At 45.2% G+C, this 20,245-nt stretch overlaps 1 protein-coding gene across 3 annotated transcripts in view; it reads right to left on the reverse strand.

Annotated features, from left to right (window-relative positions):
• The window catches only part of LOC144931564 (drebrin-like protein), a 105,103-nt gene that overhangs the window by 81,577 nt on the left and 3,281 nt on the right, over window positions 1-20,245 (reverse strand). For 2 of the 3 annotated variants that reach the window (XM_078855539.1, XM_078855538.1), the window contains exon 2: window positions 5,076-5,131. The exons of the other annotated variant lie outside the window; for it this stretch is intronic. In XM_078855539.1, the coding sequence (XP_078711665.1) occupies window positions 5,076-5,131 (56 nt within the window). The remainder of the gene's footprint in view (window positions 1-5,075; window positions 5,132-20,245) is intronic. 3 annotated transcript variants of the gene reach the window in all.

Genomic DNA, 20,245 nt, shown 5'->3' on the forward strand with positions numbered 1-20,245 from the left:
TTTACCTGGTAATTAAAATAGTCTAAAATAGTTTGTCTTTAGTTTAGTTTATTTAAAATAAAACCAGCTCAAGGAGAATGCAGGTGGCGTTTCAGTTACAATAGCGGCTTCCCGTCCACACAGGAAGCCGGTTTCTTGTTTGAGAGCCGCGCAGTGCGGCCAGGAAACCGCATGGCAAAGCCGGACGGCAACTGGCCTCACGCTCTCTGACGGTGAGGCCACAAGCCGCAAATCGCTTCCTGTGGGGGGGCGGCGGTGGCGGCGCACAGACCACGAGAACCACCACCCCACCCTCCCCTGGCTTCCCCCGACCCGGCCACAGAAACCGTCTGCCAAGCGGGACGGCATCAAAACGCGCAGTCGGGCGCCAACTCCTCCTCCCCCGCCTGTGTTCGCTCCGCTTCACGGAGCGCCGTTGTGTCGAGTTACGACGCACGGACGGGCATCGTAATGCGGTGTCGCTCCGAGTAGATTTAGGCGTGCGTGGAATCGCTCCTCGACACAAACACACCACCAATCCTTCGTTATGCAGCACCTTTAACAAAGCTAAAAAAAAAAAGAATGTGATTACCGTGCCTAGTTTGTACATTTCTAATTGGAGACTTGCTATGATCATCTTCGTCAGCAATGATCAACCCACTGCTGGATGGATAAAGCCTCCCGAATGTTGCCGCCATCTCTCACTATGCTGCGTGTGATATTAGGGAGCACTTCGTTCACAAAAATCAATGTAACTATCCATAACGATACGAGCAGTCACATCGGACTCCGAACCGCAAATTAATGAATGAGAACACCTATTGATTGATACATTTAATTCTAATGCTCATGATGTATGCAGTGATTCACGTGTGTGTATTCGTATATTATATGTTCTATGTTATTTATTAACATTAACAATGGAGTTCATATAGCAGTGGTTCTGAATCTTTACTGCAGCCTTGCACACCGTTGGCTCTCAATTGTAAAAAAAAAATGTATGTTAATACATACATAGGTTTTATGAAACACAGTAGTTGCACCTACGTACCCAGCTCAATTTGCGTTTCGATTATTTACCTTCAAAAAAAATGTGGCCATGTCTCGCACCACCCCAGAAAGGGCATCTCGCACCCCCAGAGGATGCGTGCACCCCCAGGTTAAGAAGAAGAACCACCGATCTAGAGGGTCTACATTTACTCGCCCTCATATGGCAGCAGCAGCAGCAACATTCTCAATCTACTCATAACCCACAACCGCGGCAAGTCATTGACAACGAGGTGGGAACACGATTACTGTACCCGCCCCGTGTACAATACATGAAGATCCATTTCTTGAGCCTGATAAAATGTTGGGCCAAGAGCCATTTGAAGACCTGCAGTATCAAGGTCAGCGTAAGTATGTCTATAACAGGCGCAACTAAATTGATTCTAAATTGGCCCAAGGGAGATGCCAACCGGGTTCAAAAATTTACAAAGGCAAACACTCCCCTTATATCCCTAATTTGGGAGAGTGCAGTTATTGAGCACATACTGAGGCAAGCGTGTCACGCACGATGGTAGTGCGGCCAACAACACCGCACCAGGATGTCTTTGTAGCCCCCAGATGTTTACACACTGCGCCAGGTACTTATTTAAAGCCGAGTCAACCTTTGTAAGACACGGGACAGGCTCATGTACCATTCGCTGCCAACGCAAACTGGATTACAGTGCCGTATGCCAACCACTGCGCGGCCACCGTTCCCCCAATGTGCAACGATAAAGACCCCAAAGACAAATATCCCCCGTATAGCCTTAACAGAATGTTGTGGCAAGTGCTGTTAGCGAGCACCTATGAAGGCCGGCATGGCACAACACAACGCTCGGCCGCCTTTGTTTCCCTCGTGGCGATGTTTACACACCGCACCAGGTACTCATTTGAGACCGAGTCGACCTAGGGAAGGCCCAGGACCGGTTCAGAAAATCGTCACTGAATGTTGGCCGTGAGCAGGAATCAAATTCGCGTCGCCGGGTTGGTAGCGCAGCGTGCTAACTTGCTAGACTACCGCTCCCCACACAAACCTATACACACACATGCAACTACACACACACAGACATGCAGCCTTGACTCATGGTAATGAGTCAAGTGATTGTCAATTCTGCATTAGCTTGCGGGATATTTTTACAAGTCTGTTTTCACCGAGGCAGCGGTGCAGTTCAGGCCCACAAGCTGTATAAACACACCGAGAGGAGAATGTGTCTGCACATTCACACTTGCAGCAACGCTAGGAATGTGCAAGTGTTAGGCACCGACCGTATCCTGACATGCACCCACGAGGAGACCTGACAAACAAATATGGCCCCACGCTCCTAATGGCACCTTATTTTCACGTGGTGGCCGCGACTGCTGTTAATTACCATCGCCCCCCCCCCTTCCATGCGTAAGTTTTCAAGGGCGGCGGATGCCTCTTCAGATTTATTCGCTGACCTGTGAATGAAGAAGCAACTCCGTCACGGTTTGTTCGAGACTCTACGTCAAGTCCTGCCGAGACGGGTTGGCTGGGAATGCCGCTGCTCTTTTTTCGCTTACAAACAGCGCACTGGCATTGAAGTACGATGGCTAGCCCTGTCGGATACTGCTTCCAGCAAGACGTTCATTATTTGCTCCATTATCTTTGAAGAATGGAAGAATGTACTGTAATGCCATTCATGACATCTTTTGCAAAATAGATCCGAGGCAAATCGTGACTTAAAGCTTTCGTGACTGCAGGAATTCATATTCTTTGGGTCTTTCGGTAAAGTCACATAGATAGGTTCAAAGAAAATAACAAAAAACTACGACGTTTCGATCGCAACACAAGCGGTCGTGATCATACGTGAATTTACCGAAAGACCCAAAGAATATAGATCCGAGACAATTGCAGTTACGTGGGGAGCAGTTCACTTACTTTTAAAGATGCTGAGGCTCAAATTCAGGTTAGTTTAACCATCTTTATTGCTCCAGGCTCAACAAAGCAAGTACCACTTTGTTCAAAGTCAACAGTGGTTGTCACATTCATGACTACTGGGCGACTGCCATGGTAATGCGGAAATTCCACCATTCGCTCAAGACGGCAAACAGAGGACGAGCACCGCCCATGTTTACTTGAGCATGGAAATACTTAAAACGAGGTAAATTGGCCCACAGTGCCCGACTCTTGCAAACTATGCCAAGGCGTATTTAATATCCACGTTACAGCTTACTGCACCCGTTACATTATATTATCATCATCATCAGCCATGATCGATGCATTGCTGGATGAAGGTCTCCCCATGCCATCGCCATCGCTCATGGCCCCACGATACAACCGTCCATCGAGCAACTGCACGCAATTTAACGCCTCCGTCTCCCTGTGGCGGACGTCCTCTTAAACGCATTCCCCTCCTTTGGCTGCCACACCTTCGTTATTCTCACCCCGCCGGCTAACGTCCCTTTGAGCGACGCTTCCTGCCCATGCCCCACTCACCTTTCTTGGGCACTACGTTAATTATCTACAGACGTTACCCAACAGCTCTGTGGGAAACCTGTCAACCCCATGTAGACTGGCTCGGTGAAGAGCGTGCCATTTGAACGTATTGGCGGTACACCGGTGCAGCATAACACACCGGTCCTCAGAAAAAAGGTGTGACGAAGTCGCTGTTGCCCTCGAGTGAGCCGCAGACTCTCCATCAGAAGTTGCCCTAGATTCAGCAGCTGCTTTACCATTCGGATGTGTGACACCATGAGTCGTAATTTTTATATGCAAGAAATTGTTCCGGAAACCCATTGAGGAACCGTCCAACCAAGTCTATGGCAGGAGGCAAATCTGCCTGTGCAACATGGAGCCAATCGTCATCAGGCTGGGTGCTATATGGCAACAGACTGTGAAGCTTAGTGCTCAGCTGCACGTAACAATCATCTTCCGACTGCTTCAACATCACGAGAACTGATTTTGACGCATTTTCTTACCGGGGTTGCGAATCGGGGGAAAATAAAGTTATTGCAAAATTGTTCTTTTTTTATACTGCGCACCACCGGTGTACCGCCAATACGTCCAATTGTAATTTGGCAACAGGCCGCATAATTTACATTTAGATATTTTACATATCAATGTAAAACGAAAAACAAATAAAACGGCACTTTGCATATTACGATAGCAGTGGACTATTTTTGTTGTAATGAGCATGTCCCGAGCAGCACATTCATATGGAACCGTTCAGCTGAGCTAAGCAAATGCACACTGCACCTTGGCTTCTCTCTCGAGCAGCAAACATTCACGCACTGCAAAACATTTGTAAGGCACACACGGTGCTACTACAAAGCTTGAGAAATACCGTCGCAAAACTTGACACCAAACGCCCTAGAGCAACACAATTTCAGTTGTACAAACGTGAAAGTGGTTCCTTTTGTGTCCTCAATGCCAACTTAAATATTTTTTTAAAATCAACATATAAATGTAGACAATCGTTTCTACGGTCATTGATGACCGGGCTGAGATCATCAACTCACTACACTTGCATAACTATTCTTCAGTCATGCGTGGCGGTCTTAGAATGAAAACTCCGAATTTCAACAGCGCTGGCTCAATTCCCTGACAAGGGAATAATCCCCACGCAACAGCCACTCACCAAGCTTATTCTGACAGTGTCAGCCCCATGAGCCACAGCACCTCACCCACACCTCGAATGAGCAATGCACTTTTTCTAATAATAATAATAAAGCGTAGCTCAGTTTGCCCAGGATCTATATAGCTGGAATGCTGTGCGGACCTAAATGGCCGAAGGAGTCGCATCGTGGTGTGGATGTTGTGCTGAAACGTTTGCGTCAAATCTGAACTCTCATTCTGGTCAGGGAAACTCAGTGTCTCCCGAGCTGTTTCACGTCTGATGCACGTGGCAGCCCCCACACATCACTCAGTGCGCTTCCAGTCACGGACGCTGTGGAAAATCAGTGGGGGGCTTTACCTGGTTAGAAATAAAAACAAATGAAAAAAACCCCGACAAGGCAAATCTGACGTAGGCCAGAACATTCTATTTCTCTGCCCGCCCCGCCTTGTATGTCGTGCGAAAAGATCGTTCTCTTGAGTGTCAAATCCTTACCTCCGCACATAACCAGCTTGAGGTCATTTGTATTCCCTTCATAACTGAAGAGAGCCCTACAACGAAAGAGACAAGACAAGGCACGCGCCATTAATGGACCATTAATGATGCATGGAAATTGGCTTTGACATTTACAGCAAAAGTTAACGAGGCATCGAGCAGTAATCAAATCAAACAATGTAAATATTGCACCTCAATTAAACCAGCGACAAAAGCAATTGAACACCCGAGCTGTGACTTGTTACGGCAACCCTAGAAGCATCAACCGCTTGTGACAGACAGCATCGTTAAAGTCCACTTGTAACAGTTACAAACAGGGGGCCCTGGGCAGTGCTGTGCTGTTAGTACTGTGCGAGGAACTTCCTTACTCCTCTTCATCCCCTATGGGACATAAGGCTACAAGTGCTGTGCCAGTATGCCGTCTCATATGATTGTGTTAGAACGTGAAAAGCTAAACACACACACAGGCCCAATTTGGCTCCGGCCACAAACCGATGTCGCTTATCGTCAATTTAGTCACGGCTCAAGTTGCGTTTTTTGAGTGAATCCTTGAACGCTGATGTAAAAAAAATATTCCATTTTTTATCTTACATTTATTTTCAATTTAAAATCAGTTTAGTTGCGGCAGCCATTAAATTATGTATCACAAGTAATGTTGGTGCCAAATGTTGGTAGATTTTGCGAGTCATCGGGAGATCGTAATCTTGTACAACATTAGAGTACCATAATGATAATTATAGTGATAAAGTAACAATTACATAGTAAAAGTGTAGCATTATTTAACTGGCCAATACAAGCTTTGCTTGGGAAGCAAGAGGGTAATATGAATAGAAGATGATTTTTCACACAAGCACTGTGCAGTCACAGCCAATGGGGATTAAGTCACTCATAATTAAATCGTCTAATGAACATTTCCATGCAACCTGACATTGGGGAAACAGACTCGCTCACAGCAAGTCATCACTCGGGTTTGTAATTTACTGTACTTTTATTTTACTAAGTAAGGCCCACTGAGCTATGTAGCTCTTTTTTCAGAAGCAACCTGGCCACATAATGATAGCTCAACAAAGCGGCTTATCACGTGGAAATTTCTAGCAGCCATTACACTCTAAACGCGTGTTGTCGATTCTAAATTTGGAGGGAAAACCCGGAGGACCCGGGGGAAAAGCCACGTGACCACGGGAAGAGCAAGCGAACTCCAAATAGAGAGGCGTCCGTGTTGGGATCGAACCCACGACCTCCTGTATACCAGATAAGGTAGTTAACATCTCATCACCGTGGCCGTCCATTACAATCTGCAATCACCCAACTCATCGTGGATTAATGGTGGTGCCCAGATACACCGTTTCGTCACGGGGACAGGTCTGGCTATTTTGAGAATTGGTCCTTTGGGAGCAGGTCTAGACGTTAAAATAGCATAAGCATTCTTTCCTGTACTGTACTCCATTGATGGAAATGAAATGTATCGTGTGAAGTGCACATGTGGTTGGAAGACAATTCAACGGTTTGGTTGTTTTGGGTCTTTTTTCCTCCTTTTAAAGCTTTCAAAGTAAGAACATATACAACGTTTGCCGCAGCTGTTGGATGTCTAGGGACTGAAGCAATGTGAGACCGGGGATTTTTAGCTTTGCCCGTCAAAATTATGTCCTGTTTTTAGTTACTTAACACCAGGCTTGACAACCGTTTACCGTCAAACATCACAACTTTAATTCAAACACATTTTTCCAATATCTGGTAAAATTGCACGGATATCGTTTGCAGGAAAAAACTTGATCATTTACATTCGCAAAAAATTGGACAGCAAAACAATGATTGCAAAGTTAATTGCGGCACTATTGCTCACAATATCACCACCTCACTACGGAAGTTGAGAGTTCAAGTCCAAACCCCATCATTCCTCCTGGGTCGACAAAGTGAGTACTCATTAAATGTGGAAGGACAGTAGGAGTTGTTTAAAGGCAAGACCAGTCCCCATCAAAATAATAGAAAAAAACGACTGTGCCCACTGCTCGCGTACTGCGGTTTGAGATGCGGTCCAATGTAGATGCGATATCCATCTCCAAATTGCAGTTTTTACATCATGTGAAATTTGCAAGAGGCTCAGGACCGCCCTATGGTGATAAGCGCTGCCCATTGCTTGGTGAGCGTGGAAGACAATTTAGATCAATTATGTTCCTGTGTGCTATTGTGGATAACTTGAATTGCATCAGTAGATTGAGAATGGTCGGTAACTACAGTAAGATGGCAACACTAGAACATGACAGCTGAAATAGGCATCGCACAAGCACCACATAAATGTGATAAATGTAAAATCTTATTACCCAGAGCATAAATGCCAATTTAAAAACGTATATATTATTTTAGGGTTGAAGCAGTGACGTATTGGCTGGCACAACTGCACTATCAACCCAGAGACATAAATTTGCTTCCCAAACAAGGCCAAAGTCAGTGACAAACTGATATTGCTCTCCGAATATTGTTATAAACGTTATATGTGTATTATCATGTGCATCCACGAATCACGGCGAGGTCAATGTTCCATTAAGTGTGTTGGGCAATGTACACAATATACAGAGACAAATGTAACAATGTTCACCTTAGTTACTTTAGAGAAAATGAGATAGATGGGGGGAAGAAAAAGGACAGCCCAAGCCGGTGTAAGCCGGCTCAATAATCGAGTTTTTTCTTTTCATGATTCTCTTCCGGTTGAATGCAAAAGAATGAATGCATTCATTCACACACAAAAAAAACAACAGGTGCATGTATAAAACACATGACTGCATTCACATCCAATAAACCTATGGATGGGAAAATAACAACACTGCGGAAACACCAAATGCTGCCAATGAAAATACATTTCCCAATGTAAAAAACAAATGATCGCAAAAGCATCAAAGCCTCCACAGTTCGAAAAGTTTTCTTGGCAAAACCGGCGAAGAAGAGACACTGCTGCACACAACAAGGACACTGTTGAAGCAGGGATTTAAGTTGACGGTTTAAGGGCTCTCATTGACTGGTCTTAACCCACGTGATGGAACGAGCCCCATGCTTGCCAGGCTTCCACCCCCAACAAGAATCGACCCAGAACTGCCTCCTCCCGAGCGAGCCGGGTGTTGAACCGGCCGTAGCGGCTGCTACGAACAGATCGCTGCCTTCACCACCCTCATATAAAGCTGGTTTCCAACGTCAACACAAACCGAGCACAGCAATGGCTGACCCCTCCGCCTCCGCTGCTGCCCATGACACTGCTTGGCATCGTGGCCTGCTGCGGGAGTTAGCCACAATCATCGGATGCCGTTCGACTGAACGCCTAATCGACGGGATGCTCAGAAACCGTACTTGCAGGGTGAACACCTCGCTGGTGAACACAGCTGCAAGAGATGTATGAAGAATAGCCTACTCCCTCAATGCTCGGTAACCAGTACCGTCACTATTTAATATTCACATATAAGTGACCTGCCATGTACATCGTCTCGCAAGTTCATATATGCAGATGCTGCATAGGTTACAAACCTCAAGAATATTGTAAATAGTCTAAGAGATAATTATCTAACTTTATTGGAGACATATTTCCGTTCACGGAGACTCCGACCACATCCCTCCAAAATCACAAGCGCTTCCCACTTGAACAACCGTGCAGCAGAAGCCACCCTTGATGTGTCCTTCTGTGGTAGCCCAGTGCACTATGACCCCATTCCAAGATATCGCGGGGTCATCATGGACAGAAGCCGAACCTTCAAGCCCCACATGAAACAGATCTATGAAAAGCTTAAAATTAAGAATCGGCCTGCTGCACAAACTTGCAGGAACGACCCGGGGGGGCACCTCAGCTGATGCACCGCGAACTGCCACCACCCTATTCTTGGTTCTTTCGGTAAAGTCACGTAGAAGGGAAACAATAAAATAATTAAAAGATTAAAACATTTTTAGAAGGGAAACAATAAAATAATAAAAAGAAAAAAAATTATTTTATTGTTTCCCTTCTACGTGACTTTACCGAAAGAACCAAGAATATGAATCCCTGCAGTCACGAAAGCTTTAAATCAAAATGCCGCCACCCTCTCGCTGATCTACGTGGTGGCACAGTCACTGCGCTTCCAGCTTGGTCCGCAAGCTCGAACACAAAAACTGCTACACGCACAATTAAATAACGCAATCCGCCTCGTAACGGGAACACTGCAACCGACACCAATCCCCCTGCTTCCTGTTCTGACACCTGCCGCAGGTTTGTCTCCAGCGATCAGCCACTGCTGTTGCCCAAGTTTCGTTGACATTAGTTAAATGTAGATTTGAAGCTTTCGTGACTGCAAGGATTCATATTCTTAGGTTTTTTCGGTAAAGTCACCATGTAGGTAAAACATCAAAATAAAATAAAAAATCACGACGTTTCGGAGGCAACACAAGTCTCCGTCATCAGGTGGGACCGTCACAGCCAGATTAGCTGCCTCACTTGATGCAGCTAATCTGGCTGTGACGGTCCCACCTGATGATTATTAATTTTGATGTTTTACCTACGTGACTTTACCGAAAAAACCTAAGAATATTAGTTAAATGCATTCAAGTATTATTTCGGCCAATCATGAAGCCACAGCGAGGCCTATCGGAAAGACAAACACAGACAACTCTTCATACCCATGACAAAAGGTCAAGAAGTCAACATGCCCACTCATATGGCCAGCGACACATATCTCGCCTTTGTTTCCGTCTGGCACAATCTGGAACTACTGTGGAGTTCACACCTGTGGCATTCAAGGGTCTACTCATACAGTATATCCATCCTGTGCTAGGTCTTCCCAAATGCTCGTCTCTGCCCCTGTTTGTGAAAACAAACGTGCTTGTGGCTCGCATTATGCACGTGACTGACTTGGGCCAAGAGGTGCGTCGCTTAGCGTGCATGCCATTGGTCCATGGCAGGAATTGTGTTTGACCAAAGTAATAAATAACGTCAGTGTCCAAATATAGACACCACACTAAAATAAAATGGAGAAGTTCTAGAGAAAACACAACCTTATAATTCAAAGCCTCTCCAACCAATCTCAATTCATCAATACAATATTTGTACTCTCTCCTGCCACATTACAACACAATTCAATTTGGTTTTAGAGCAACATGAAAACAAAGAGTGGTCTGGCTTGCCGGTTTGCTAATGTGTGCTCATGCTCTCGAGCGTACGTTCAGTCTAGCCACAGGCAGAATCAATACCACATGGCTGGTGTGTGTAGTTAACAAATATTTTCCGAACGCATTTGACTATGGAAAAAAAATCATCCTTAAGCAATGCGCTAAAAAAAGACCAGGGCCTTTGGAATGTATTTTTTTTTAAAGGCTCTAGAAGGAAATATTCCGTGAATTCCTATTTCTAGCGATCACCATACTTTGCGTAAACTGCAATGCCAAGCTCATGAAGAGACCAGCATTCACAGAGACCAGGAAATATACCCAGAAAATGAGCGGTAAGAAATATAACTTCACTCTTAAAGATCGATCTCCATGCCCAATGTCGTTTGTAAGTCACAGAAATAACTCATTGCAGACAGGCAACTTGGAAGAAAGTGCAATTTTTCAAGAGCACTACTTTAACACAGGGCTCCTTAAATATGGACTCATGCAGTAAACCACTGTAATCTGTGCACTCCTTCAACAGAGGAGGAAAACTAAAATGGCACGAATGTTCTCCTGCAGTCTTCTCGTAGCTGGCAGGCCTCGACTTTGGCATTTAGTTCATGAACATATTGCTGCTACCATCATGCACAAGAACAGAATAAGGATCCTTAAACATAAGTTTTCAACAAGAACCATTCCAATATTTTTCTCGTTCCATTATCAGCCACAATCAGATGCATTCTACAGGGTGAGCATGAAGTCCCTTTGCATGAAATCTGTTCTCCAGTGCATTATGCCCTAGCAATTGCAGAAATACTTGAATCAGGAAATAAGTGGACCACGAACTGCGAGAGGATATGATTCGATGTGGCCGTCCTGAAGCCCAGACCTGACACACAACACGTGACAATAATTCCCTTTGGGAGGTAATTAGTATCACACGTTGTGGGGAATTAATCAATGAGAATAACCTGACACTTAATATTGGCAATGTTGGGAAACTCAAAACAGCTGTGCGGAACTGCTTTTGTACGGAGTAGGCAGCCATTTACTTTGAAGAATCTGTCGAGGACAAGTTGGGCACGAGTGTCCAGCTGTGCGCTCAGAATGGAGGGCCACACAAGGAGGTTACCCCCTTTTTAATAGGACGCCACGGTGGCGAGATGTTAACTACCTCGCCTGGTATACAGGAGGTCACGGGTTTGATCCCAACCCTGACGCCTGTATATTTGGAGTTTGCATGTTTTCCCCGTGGATTTTTATCCGGGTCCTTCGGTTTTTCCCCTCCACATTTAGAAACATGCGTTTCAAAGTATTTGACTGCTAGAAATTTCCACGCAATAAGCCACTTTGTTGAGCTATCATTTGTGGCCAGATCGCTTCTGAAAAAGCTATGTATATCTAACTCAGTGGGCCTTACCTGGTAAAATAAAAACATTATTGTATTTTAGTTTCATCCAAAGGCACACTTTGTGGCCACCCTGTAGAATAAAGAGTTGTCGCCAATCGGCGACATAAAACTATTTAAGTACTGGAGTTTTGAGGAGATAAACCACGTGAAATTGTAAAGAACTAAGAAGACCTGTGGGCGGCGACATTGATGTATAAAATATGTAACCAGCTTTGTTAAATATATTGTATTGATGATCAGTTTAGGGTCGTTTTAATAAACGTACCCATGAGAAGTTTATGCAGTTTTAAAAGCGTTACTTATTAACCTGGAGAGAGCGGTGATAGGGCAACAAAATAGATGTTTGCCTAAATTCCAGTGTCATTCAATTGGACGATAGAAATATCGATAACTTCAATGTTTGAGTATTTCAAACAATCAAAGCAGCACTGTTTGGGAGGCCCTCGTCTGAAAACAAAAGTTATACATGACAGTATGATCGAATATCAAGCGCCACAACAAGTTAAAGATAGCGTCTAAAAACAAACCGCTCGTTTACTCTGCGATCCACCTCTACAAGACTGTTGCCTGCAATCCTGAAAAGGAAGGACTTTTGTTTTTAAAATCAGAATGTTATTGCCATGCAGTCCACAGCTTCCTTGCTCGCAGCAGTCCCCAACGCGGAATTGTATTGCTGCCCAGGTGACAAACTGACCCTGACTACGCCCATTGCTCGGCTCAAAGGAAGTCCGCCATGTCTGTATTTAATGTTTGTATCGCTGGCACAAGTCTCTCCATTTCAGAATCCTGCATTTTTTAATTTTCTTCTTCCAAAAACTTGTGGCCAAGCGCAATACTCTGCCTTGCCGACAGCGTACAGGACGGGGAAAGCCATAAACAACATATATATTTCATATATGCGTCAGTATCCTTTGCTTAACAATGTGAAAGAGCACTGAGATTGTGTTATACCGAGAACAAAGTTGACGCCAGTTATGTATATAGCCAGTTACTATGTTTGCAGAGCATATTATTATTAGTATTTTAAAGCGAGGTGATCCCTGTAGCTCTTCCGCTCTTGACAACCATCGCCAAGAGCCCTGGGCATTAACGCCGAACCCTAAGAACCCTAACGGTGCCATAGCCTGGCTCTAAGCTTCGAACATTCAAACTAAACCATAATAACCTGTAAGGGCCTTAAACTGGCTGTCTGAGCCTTGGTAAATAAAACAAAAATGTCGACCGTCTGCTGTAGACCCAAAAATACCGCAGGAGGGTGCCATCGACTTTCTGGTGGCACACACAACTTGTGACTACCGCTTTGGTACCAGATGGGTTATGGACACACCGGGATACGAGCGGTAATATTATTGTGGAACCACAGGGTCTTTAACGTCGCCGGTACGGTAGAAGGCCGAGGAGGAACCTGGTCGCTGCCACAATGCTTGGCCCTTTGCGAGAGCCGGATGCAAGGGGGTTAAAGCTCCGAGCTCGACAAGAGGGCCACGCAGGGCATTGTTACAACGTGTGATGATGCACCACACCACCACTCGCTTTGTTAGGCCACCGAGATCTGCTGTTGTCATGAACACAATTATCAACAAGTGAAATGGCAACGCAGTGATGTGCTACGGACCCCTGAAGCTAAACAACAACCAGCATCTTCAAGACACTTCAGTGAAAGAGAGGACGATCTAAAGCTTTTCGTTAGAATACTTAAGAGTAGCTCTCGGATGGCAGGGGCTGACTGCACAAGACTCGCAGGATCTAACAGAGAGAAGCAATGGCGAGTGTGTGGTGATGGCATCGGCGGCATGAACAGCATCAGGCCTTGGGTCAAATACAACTGTTACGATGGCATTTGTGATGAATTTCAATTGCAACGTAATATAATTGTATTTTTAGCTAACAATGCTGTTCTACTACTGTAACTAATCACAATTGACCACAGGTCTGAACTGCTTTTGGCCACGATGACCTCTTGACCTTTAAAAATCTAATTCATTGCAGCGTCTAGCTATTCTCCTTATTTATCCACCGAATGTTGGCCGTTAATAAAAGTAAATTCCATTTGGTAGTATAACAATAATGCATAAACACTATGTATATAGACTCAAAAGCTGTCTGTCCATGTGTGGGGTGTATGGCTTGCTTATGAAAGTCAGACAATGGGTTTGGCGCAGACAATTCTTGGGAGGTTAAGGGTGGAATAAATGATAAAGTGTTTGTGTGGCCAAGGTTGAAGGGGATGAGAGGAACGGCAGCTGAAATATAAGCACTTAATCGTGAAGAATTACCACTGAAGAATTATCAATCGTACAAATCACATTCTAAATGTACAGTGCCTGAATGTTCTATCAGAAACAGGGTACAGTTTTCCTATAATGCTAATATGTAAGGATATCAACAGCAGCAAAGCGTGATGTTAAACATGTGCATGCGTACACACGCCATTAATGGGCATGGCCCCTTAATGCAATGCAATGGGATAATGTAATTGTCCAATAAAATGTTACGGTCTCATTGCACTGTGCTGAAAAAAATACATCCACCAATCCATTAGTAAACCTCACTCAATGTGCAGAATGGAAAATGTTGAGAGCTGGGGGGGGGGGGGGAATCACACATACGATTGATAAAACATTTGGCACTGATTTTCGGATCAAGCAGCATTATGGCTAACGTCACAATGCAGCCTTGGGAAGGCCATTGACTGCAACAGACAGCCTCAATCCGAAAACAGGCATTTTACAGACAGTTGTGTAAAAGACTCGAGGCGGGGGCAGCGTCAACAATGAGCGTGCACTTTTCTGCTGTCTCAGCAAGTGTGTGGGCCAAATAGGTCACGGCAAAAGCACGCAAAGCGCTGCACGTGTCTCTGGATGTGCAGCGCTGCAGCGGGCCCGACTTTCCACCTCGGCCCTTCCTTTGGTCGTCTCACGTGAAATAATACGATGCCACTCGAGCGTGCGGGAGAACGTGGGGAATTACTTGGCTTCGAGACGTTGGAGGCTAAAATCTAAGTTGCCAACACAAATTGGATTGGGCCGAGCTCTCAGATAGACAGCTTATATTTTTAAGTGGGTGAGGGCGCATTTAGACTAGAAGGCACTTTGTTAAGGAGGGGGAGCCCGGGCTGTAAAGACAAATAAAATACAAAGGGTAATTCCACAGGATAATTACGCGCAAGCTATAAGAAAAGCTTAAAACGAAATAAATCAAAATAGGTGAAATATTAACACGAAACAAATATCGTGTACGGTACAGCCTTGACAGGTATAACAATGCATTTGCTCTCAATCTGCAGTCCACTTCCTCATAAAACACCGATTGACAACAGGCTGACGATTCCAACAAGAACAGCAAAAAAAATCCAGCAGCCAAATTGTTCCAGAGTTTTGAAGCGTCACCGGATGAAGGGAAGAACTCTCCACATGCGGTGTTACTGCACCGCTCCAGATCATATAAAGACGCTCCGGAGAGTGAGACGCACCACAAAACTTGCGCCCGGTGCGGTCACGAACGACTCCCGTTTACACGGTGGTCGACAATATGACTCCTGCCCCCCCCCCACTGTTCATTTCTATGCAAAGTTTCCACTGTCCAGTTGATATCAAGGAACCGCTCTTGTCGGTCTCAAAGCTCGAAATTTAACCGCTTGTTGCTTCACAGCAACAGTTACCAGGGCTGTTCTTTCAATAGGTAATACATTTAATTGGGTGAATACCTAATTAAATAAAAGGGACATTTGACTGTACCCATTTCTCAACCGGTCTTGATACTTGTGACATGTGGACACTTTTACAAGAACACCTGCTCTGGCTTGGTTGGCCTGTCTACAATCCATGCTGGCTTTAACCGGGCAGAATTGTCTGAAGAGCTCCCAGCTTCTTGAAAGATCTAGACACATTCTGATAAGTGGGCTCCTCTGGCAGGCACAAATGCGTAAGCTGGGTCCTGTAGGCTCACATTCACAGCCACCACATGCCTAAGCATTCTTGAGATGGCCCGATTAGGTAGAAATAATTGGAGCAGAGTGGACTTGGCTATGGCTGGTACCAGTGGTGTGTAAAGACTGGCCTCTGTAGAAGGGACTGGTGAAATACGCTACTGGGGAGTTGGTGGCAGCTGCCTTGCACTAACAACTGGGGAGCGGTAGTGTAGAGGTTAGCAAGGTGAGCTCCAAACCGGGTGACCAGAGTTCGATTCCCGCTCACGGCCAACACCAGTGGCAATTATCTGAACCAGTCTTAGGCCTCCCCTAGTTTGACTCGGCTTCAAAAAAGAACTTGGTGCGGTGTGTGCTGATGGCTTCCTTTCGATACATTTAATTTTCTCTATGCAAGCCACCCACTTTTATTGAGCACATCAAATTCGATTCATTCTGGGGTCGAAATAATGAATTTTCTACTTTTGAGTGCAAATAAAAGTGTGCGCATTGAGAAGCTCGTTGTTTACCTAATTGTTTTTCTTCTCCACGGACCCATTTTTTCTCAGCACGCCAACACAATGCTGATTGCCGCAAAGCGTCGTGCTAATCCAAAAATATCACATTCCCATATGTACCACTTCAACTGAGGTATTATGCGCCGACACTCACCGATGTGGAAACATCTGTAATTAAACGGCAAAGTATCGCGATGAAACTAAAACGGATAATGATAGTGCTTAACGTGCATTAAAAAAATTATTTCGATCCCTGCTGTTGGAATAGAAAATAAAAAAGTAGAATTCACGGATGGTTGTAAAACCTTATTAAGAAAATAGAAATAAAATAGCATTATGCTGGAAACCGCTATGGTAACAACTCTCTACTTGATTAGCACGGTTGGCTACGTACGGTGCGAAACAAGTTCTACATACAGACTACAATACTTGCAAACGGAAACTGGTAATTTGAAATCTGGGTTTGAGTTCCTGCTGCCCATCAACCTCTCTCTGGGGGTTCGGTAAATGAACACCACCAATGCGCAAGGTCTATTGCATCTGTCCTATGCGGATCTAAGTAATCGATTCCCCCTAAAAATGACTTCATCACAACTGTCAGCCGAGTAATCGACAAATTGCCCCAACTCTAGAAACATTTCCAAGCATTTTGGCTCCCACCCCCTTAGGCACCAACCCCAATCCTGACTGGCTGTGGCATTTCACAACTTCAACCCGAGTGAACCTCGCATCGTACCCCCCGACGTGCCAGTCGAGGCTTCAAAATGTGACACCGTTTCATTACGTGAAGGGAGTATGGGCTGGTACCCAGCTTGTGTACATGATAAGAAACTTCATTTTTCGTAAACGGGTCAGGCTTGATTCATGCAGGAGCCATTATCCGTTCTCCTCGGGGTGTGCGGCTGGAATGTCCACTGGATCCCTACGTTAATTTAAAATACGTTTTCCGACCCAGTTTAATAAACATTCCATGGCTGTTACCAGTGTAATATGCATCTGGTACAAATGCACAATGATGACTAGATGCGGTCAAGGGATTGTCAACCATGTGATGTATGCTCATGACCTGGTGATTGATGCTTATTCTCGAGAATTTGGAGAATCTGCTGCTGAACAAGCAAGTCAAGTGCCTGTGTGTGTCAATGCATGTATACGTGGTGCCCGTATCCAAGGCTTGCAGTGGTCTGTATTTGCACGGTCCGTATTCTGACCCCCCCAACAGAGAAACATTGAGCGTTTTACGTCTCCTCACGTTCATGCGTTTTCTCCAGGGAACTCCACCATTCAATCAAATCAATCGATATTTATTTTACGTGCCAATATTGCCCTCAACATAGTAGGCATTGGTGCACATTACAGTGAGACGGTAATGGTACACAGGGTGTAGAGCAACAGGAATTTTAAAAAAGAAAGCCGTCAGGACTTCAGCGTCTAGCATTCATTCAAAACGAATTTGTAACACAATTCAAAGCGGGACTGCCCTGAATATTTCTTGAGACTCACCAGGCTTTCCTGGAATTTTTTTTATAATATCATCATAATTTGTACATGCAGCACATGTTTTTTTTTTATCTTCGATGGCAAGCAGGGTAGGAGAAGAGGGGGATGAGAAAAACAGTGGTGATGCAGGGGTCGTGGCAAGAGACAATTCAGCTCATGCTAATTTGCTTATGGCAGTCATGTCATTCATAAACACGCGTGGTGGGCGCATGCCTTGGGAGTAGAGCATTCCCATCTCCTGAGCCAGTTGTGGAAAATACATATTCCTAGGGCAGCATCCCATCGTCTATTCATAGGACATACTGTTGAGATTCCAGTGTAGCCTGGTCAAGATGGTGAGCCGTGCTGAACCCATAGGAATTCATACTCTTGGGTCTTTCGGTCAATACACATGAATAAAAAATAATAGATCACGATGTTTCGATCGCAACACAAGCAATCGTCTTCAGGTGAGAGAGAGAAAGCTGCTGAGACAAGGTCTTATATAGGCCTGATGCACCCTTCTCAGGACAGGCTAATCTCTCACAGTACAAAGGCCACTGCCCCAGCCTCCGTTGGTTGGACCATCTCTAGCTCCACCCACCTACCTTGATGCACCCATCTCTGGCCTATACAAGACATTGTCTCAGAAGCGTTCTCTCTCTCTCTCACCTGAAGATGATTGCTTGTGTTGCGATCGAAACGTCGTGATCTATTATTTTTTATTTACGTGACTTGCCCGAAAGACCCAAGAGTATGAACTGAGCTGTAGCCTAGGAGGACTGTAATAGACACGATCAAGAATTCCCTTTATTAATCCGGTAGAGGCTTGCTAAGTATCAAGACTTTTTCCAATAAGAGTTCAGCATTGGGATGTTTGGCCACTTCCATCGTGTGTACTTGCATGTGGGAGAGAAACCAGAGCGCCCAGAGAAAACCATTCCACAGGAGTAGGGAACATTCAAATCTCCACTAAAGATTCAAGAATCAATTGCTGTACTGTAATTTCCTGGAAACCTCACAAACCCAAGCCTACAAAGCCTGGAAGCCCCAGGCAGTCTCCCATCCAAGTACTAACCAGGTTTCAAGCCTTGCTTAGCTTCAGAGATCCAAAGGCAATCATGTGTATTTAGGGTGTTGTTTTAAATTAAATGTAGTCGAATATTCTTACTGAACCCTCTCAATCCCACTGGTGGTGGTTCTTTTCACCATACTTCACCATTCTGGCAAGTACGTATTGCTGAAAGGTGAGAGGTTCACCTCCAGTTGAGATATCACTCGTCAACGGTGCTAGCCATGGGCAGGAGATGATCTCAGGTCAAAGTGCAGAGCAGTAACCACTGTACCACCAATCCACCCCTCGATATATATGCGTACAGTATTACTCCTGCATATGAAGAACATGTCCCATAGCAGTGGCAAAACTTTTTCAGGAAGGGCCTCCTTTGGGATATTTGGCCATTTCCTTGACTATTATATTTTTGTACGGCAGGAAACCGGAGTGTCCAGAGAAAGACTCGCACATATACGGGCAGAGAACAATTAAACTGTGCCGCATTCATGGCCTGTAATATTAATCGAGCATGCCGAGCGAATACAGATCACCTGAAATGCTGTATAATAAATGCCTAATGCATGTACACGTGTCCTCATGTGCATCATTGCATTGTTGCTCACAGTCTTTGCAATAGAACTAATCATGCTTCAGGTATATATATAGATACTGCACACACCACAGTTGCGTAGTATGCATGACCTTGTGTGTTAACCCTGGTTAAAGACCTGATAGAATAGTGGTTAGCGCACAGTTTGATTCCTGGCGAAGGCTAACATGCGTGTTGATAATCTGAATCGGTCTTGGGCCGCCCCTTAAGTTTGTCTGAGCCTTAAATGAGCACCTAGCGTGGTGTATAAACATCAACACTGGAGATATGAAGGCGGGCCGGACATGGTGCCGGCAACACCACGCCAGTGGCAGGCCTTCATAGGCGCTCGCTAACAGCCTGCGTAGGCTATAAGGGGGATCTCTGTCTTTGGTAAACTCGGTGGCGCAATGGCTGGTAGCACAGGTGGTGAAGCATCTGCAAGGGATCTCACACAGTCCGTTAACCTATAACACCTGGGCCTGCCCCATGGCCTTCTGCCAGCGAGGCTTCGGCACTTCACCATGCAGCCTCAAAGTGCACCTAGCCTGGCACGAACGCTGTGCTGACGTCAACGCCACTTAACGACGGGTCTTGTCAATAATCTGGTGCTCGTTAAGTTTGCATTAGCAACCATTGGATATCCACTGCTGGATGAAGGCCTTCTCACGCCATCGCCATCCCTCCAGTGCTGCTGACACGTCTCACTCCTGCAGATGAACCGATCTCATCGCTCCATCTCTTATCTAAACTAACTGTTTATTTTACCAAGTAAGGTCCACTGACCTATATCGTGCCTTTTCAGAAGCGACCTGGCCTCAAATGATAGCTCAAGGAAGTGGACTACCATGTGGAAACACTATAAACGCATGTAGTTTCAAAACGTGGAAGGAAAAACCAGAGGACCCGGAGAAAAATCCTCGTGACCACGGGGAGGACGTGCAAACTCTAAATATGCAGGCGCCAGGGTCGGAATAGAACCCACGACCCTCCTCCATACCAGGCGAGGTAGTTAACATCTCGCCACTGTGGCAAAAAGGCCATCCCTATGCGTGCCCCACCATCCGTATATGCTTTAATACAATACACTAAGAGTTATTCATGGAGTG

The sequence above is a fragment of the Lampetra fluviatilis genome, chromosome 4 (genome assembly GCF_964198595.1).
Source record: "Lampetra fluviatilis chromosome 4, kcLamFluv1.1, whole genome shotgun sequence".
Classification (NCBI taxonomy): Eukaryota; Metazoa; Chordata; class Hyperoartia; order Petromyzontiformes; family Petromyzontidae; genus Lampetra; species Lampetra fluviatilis.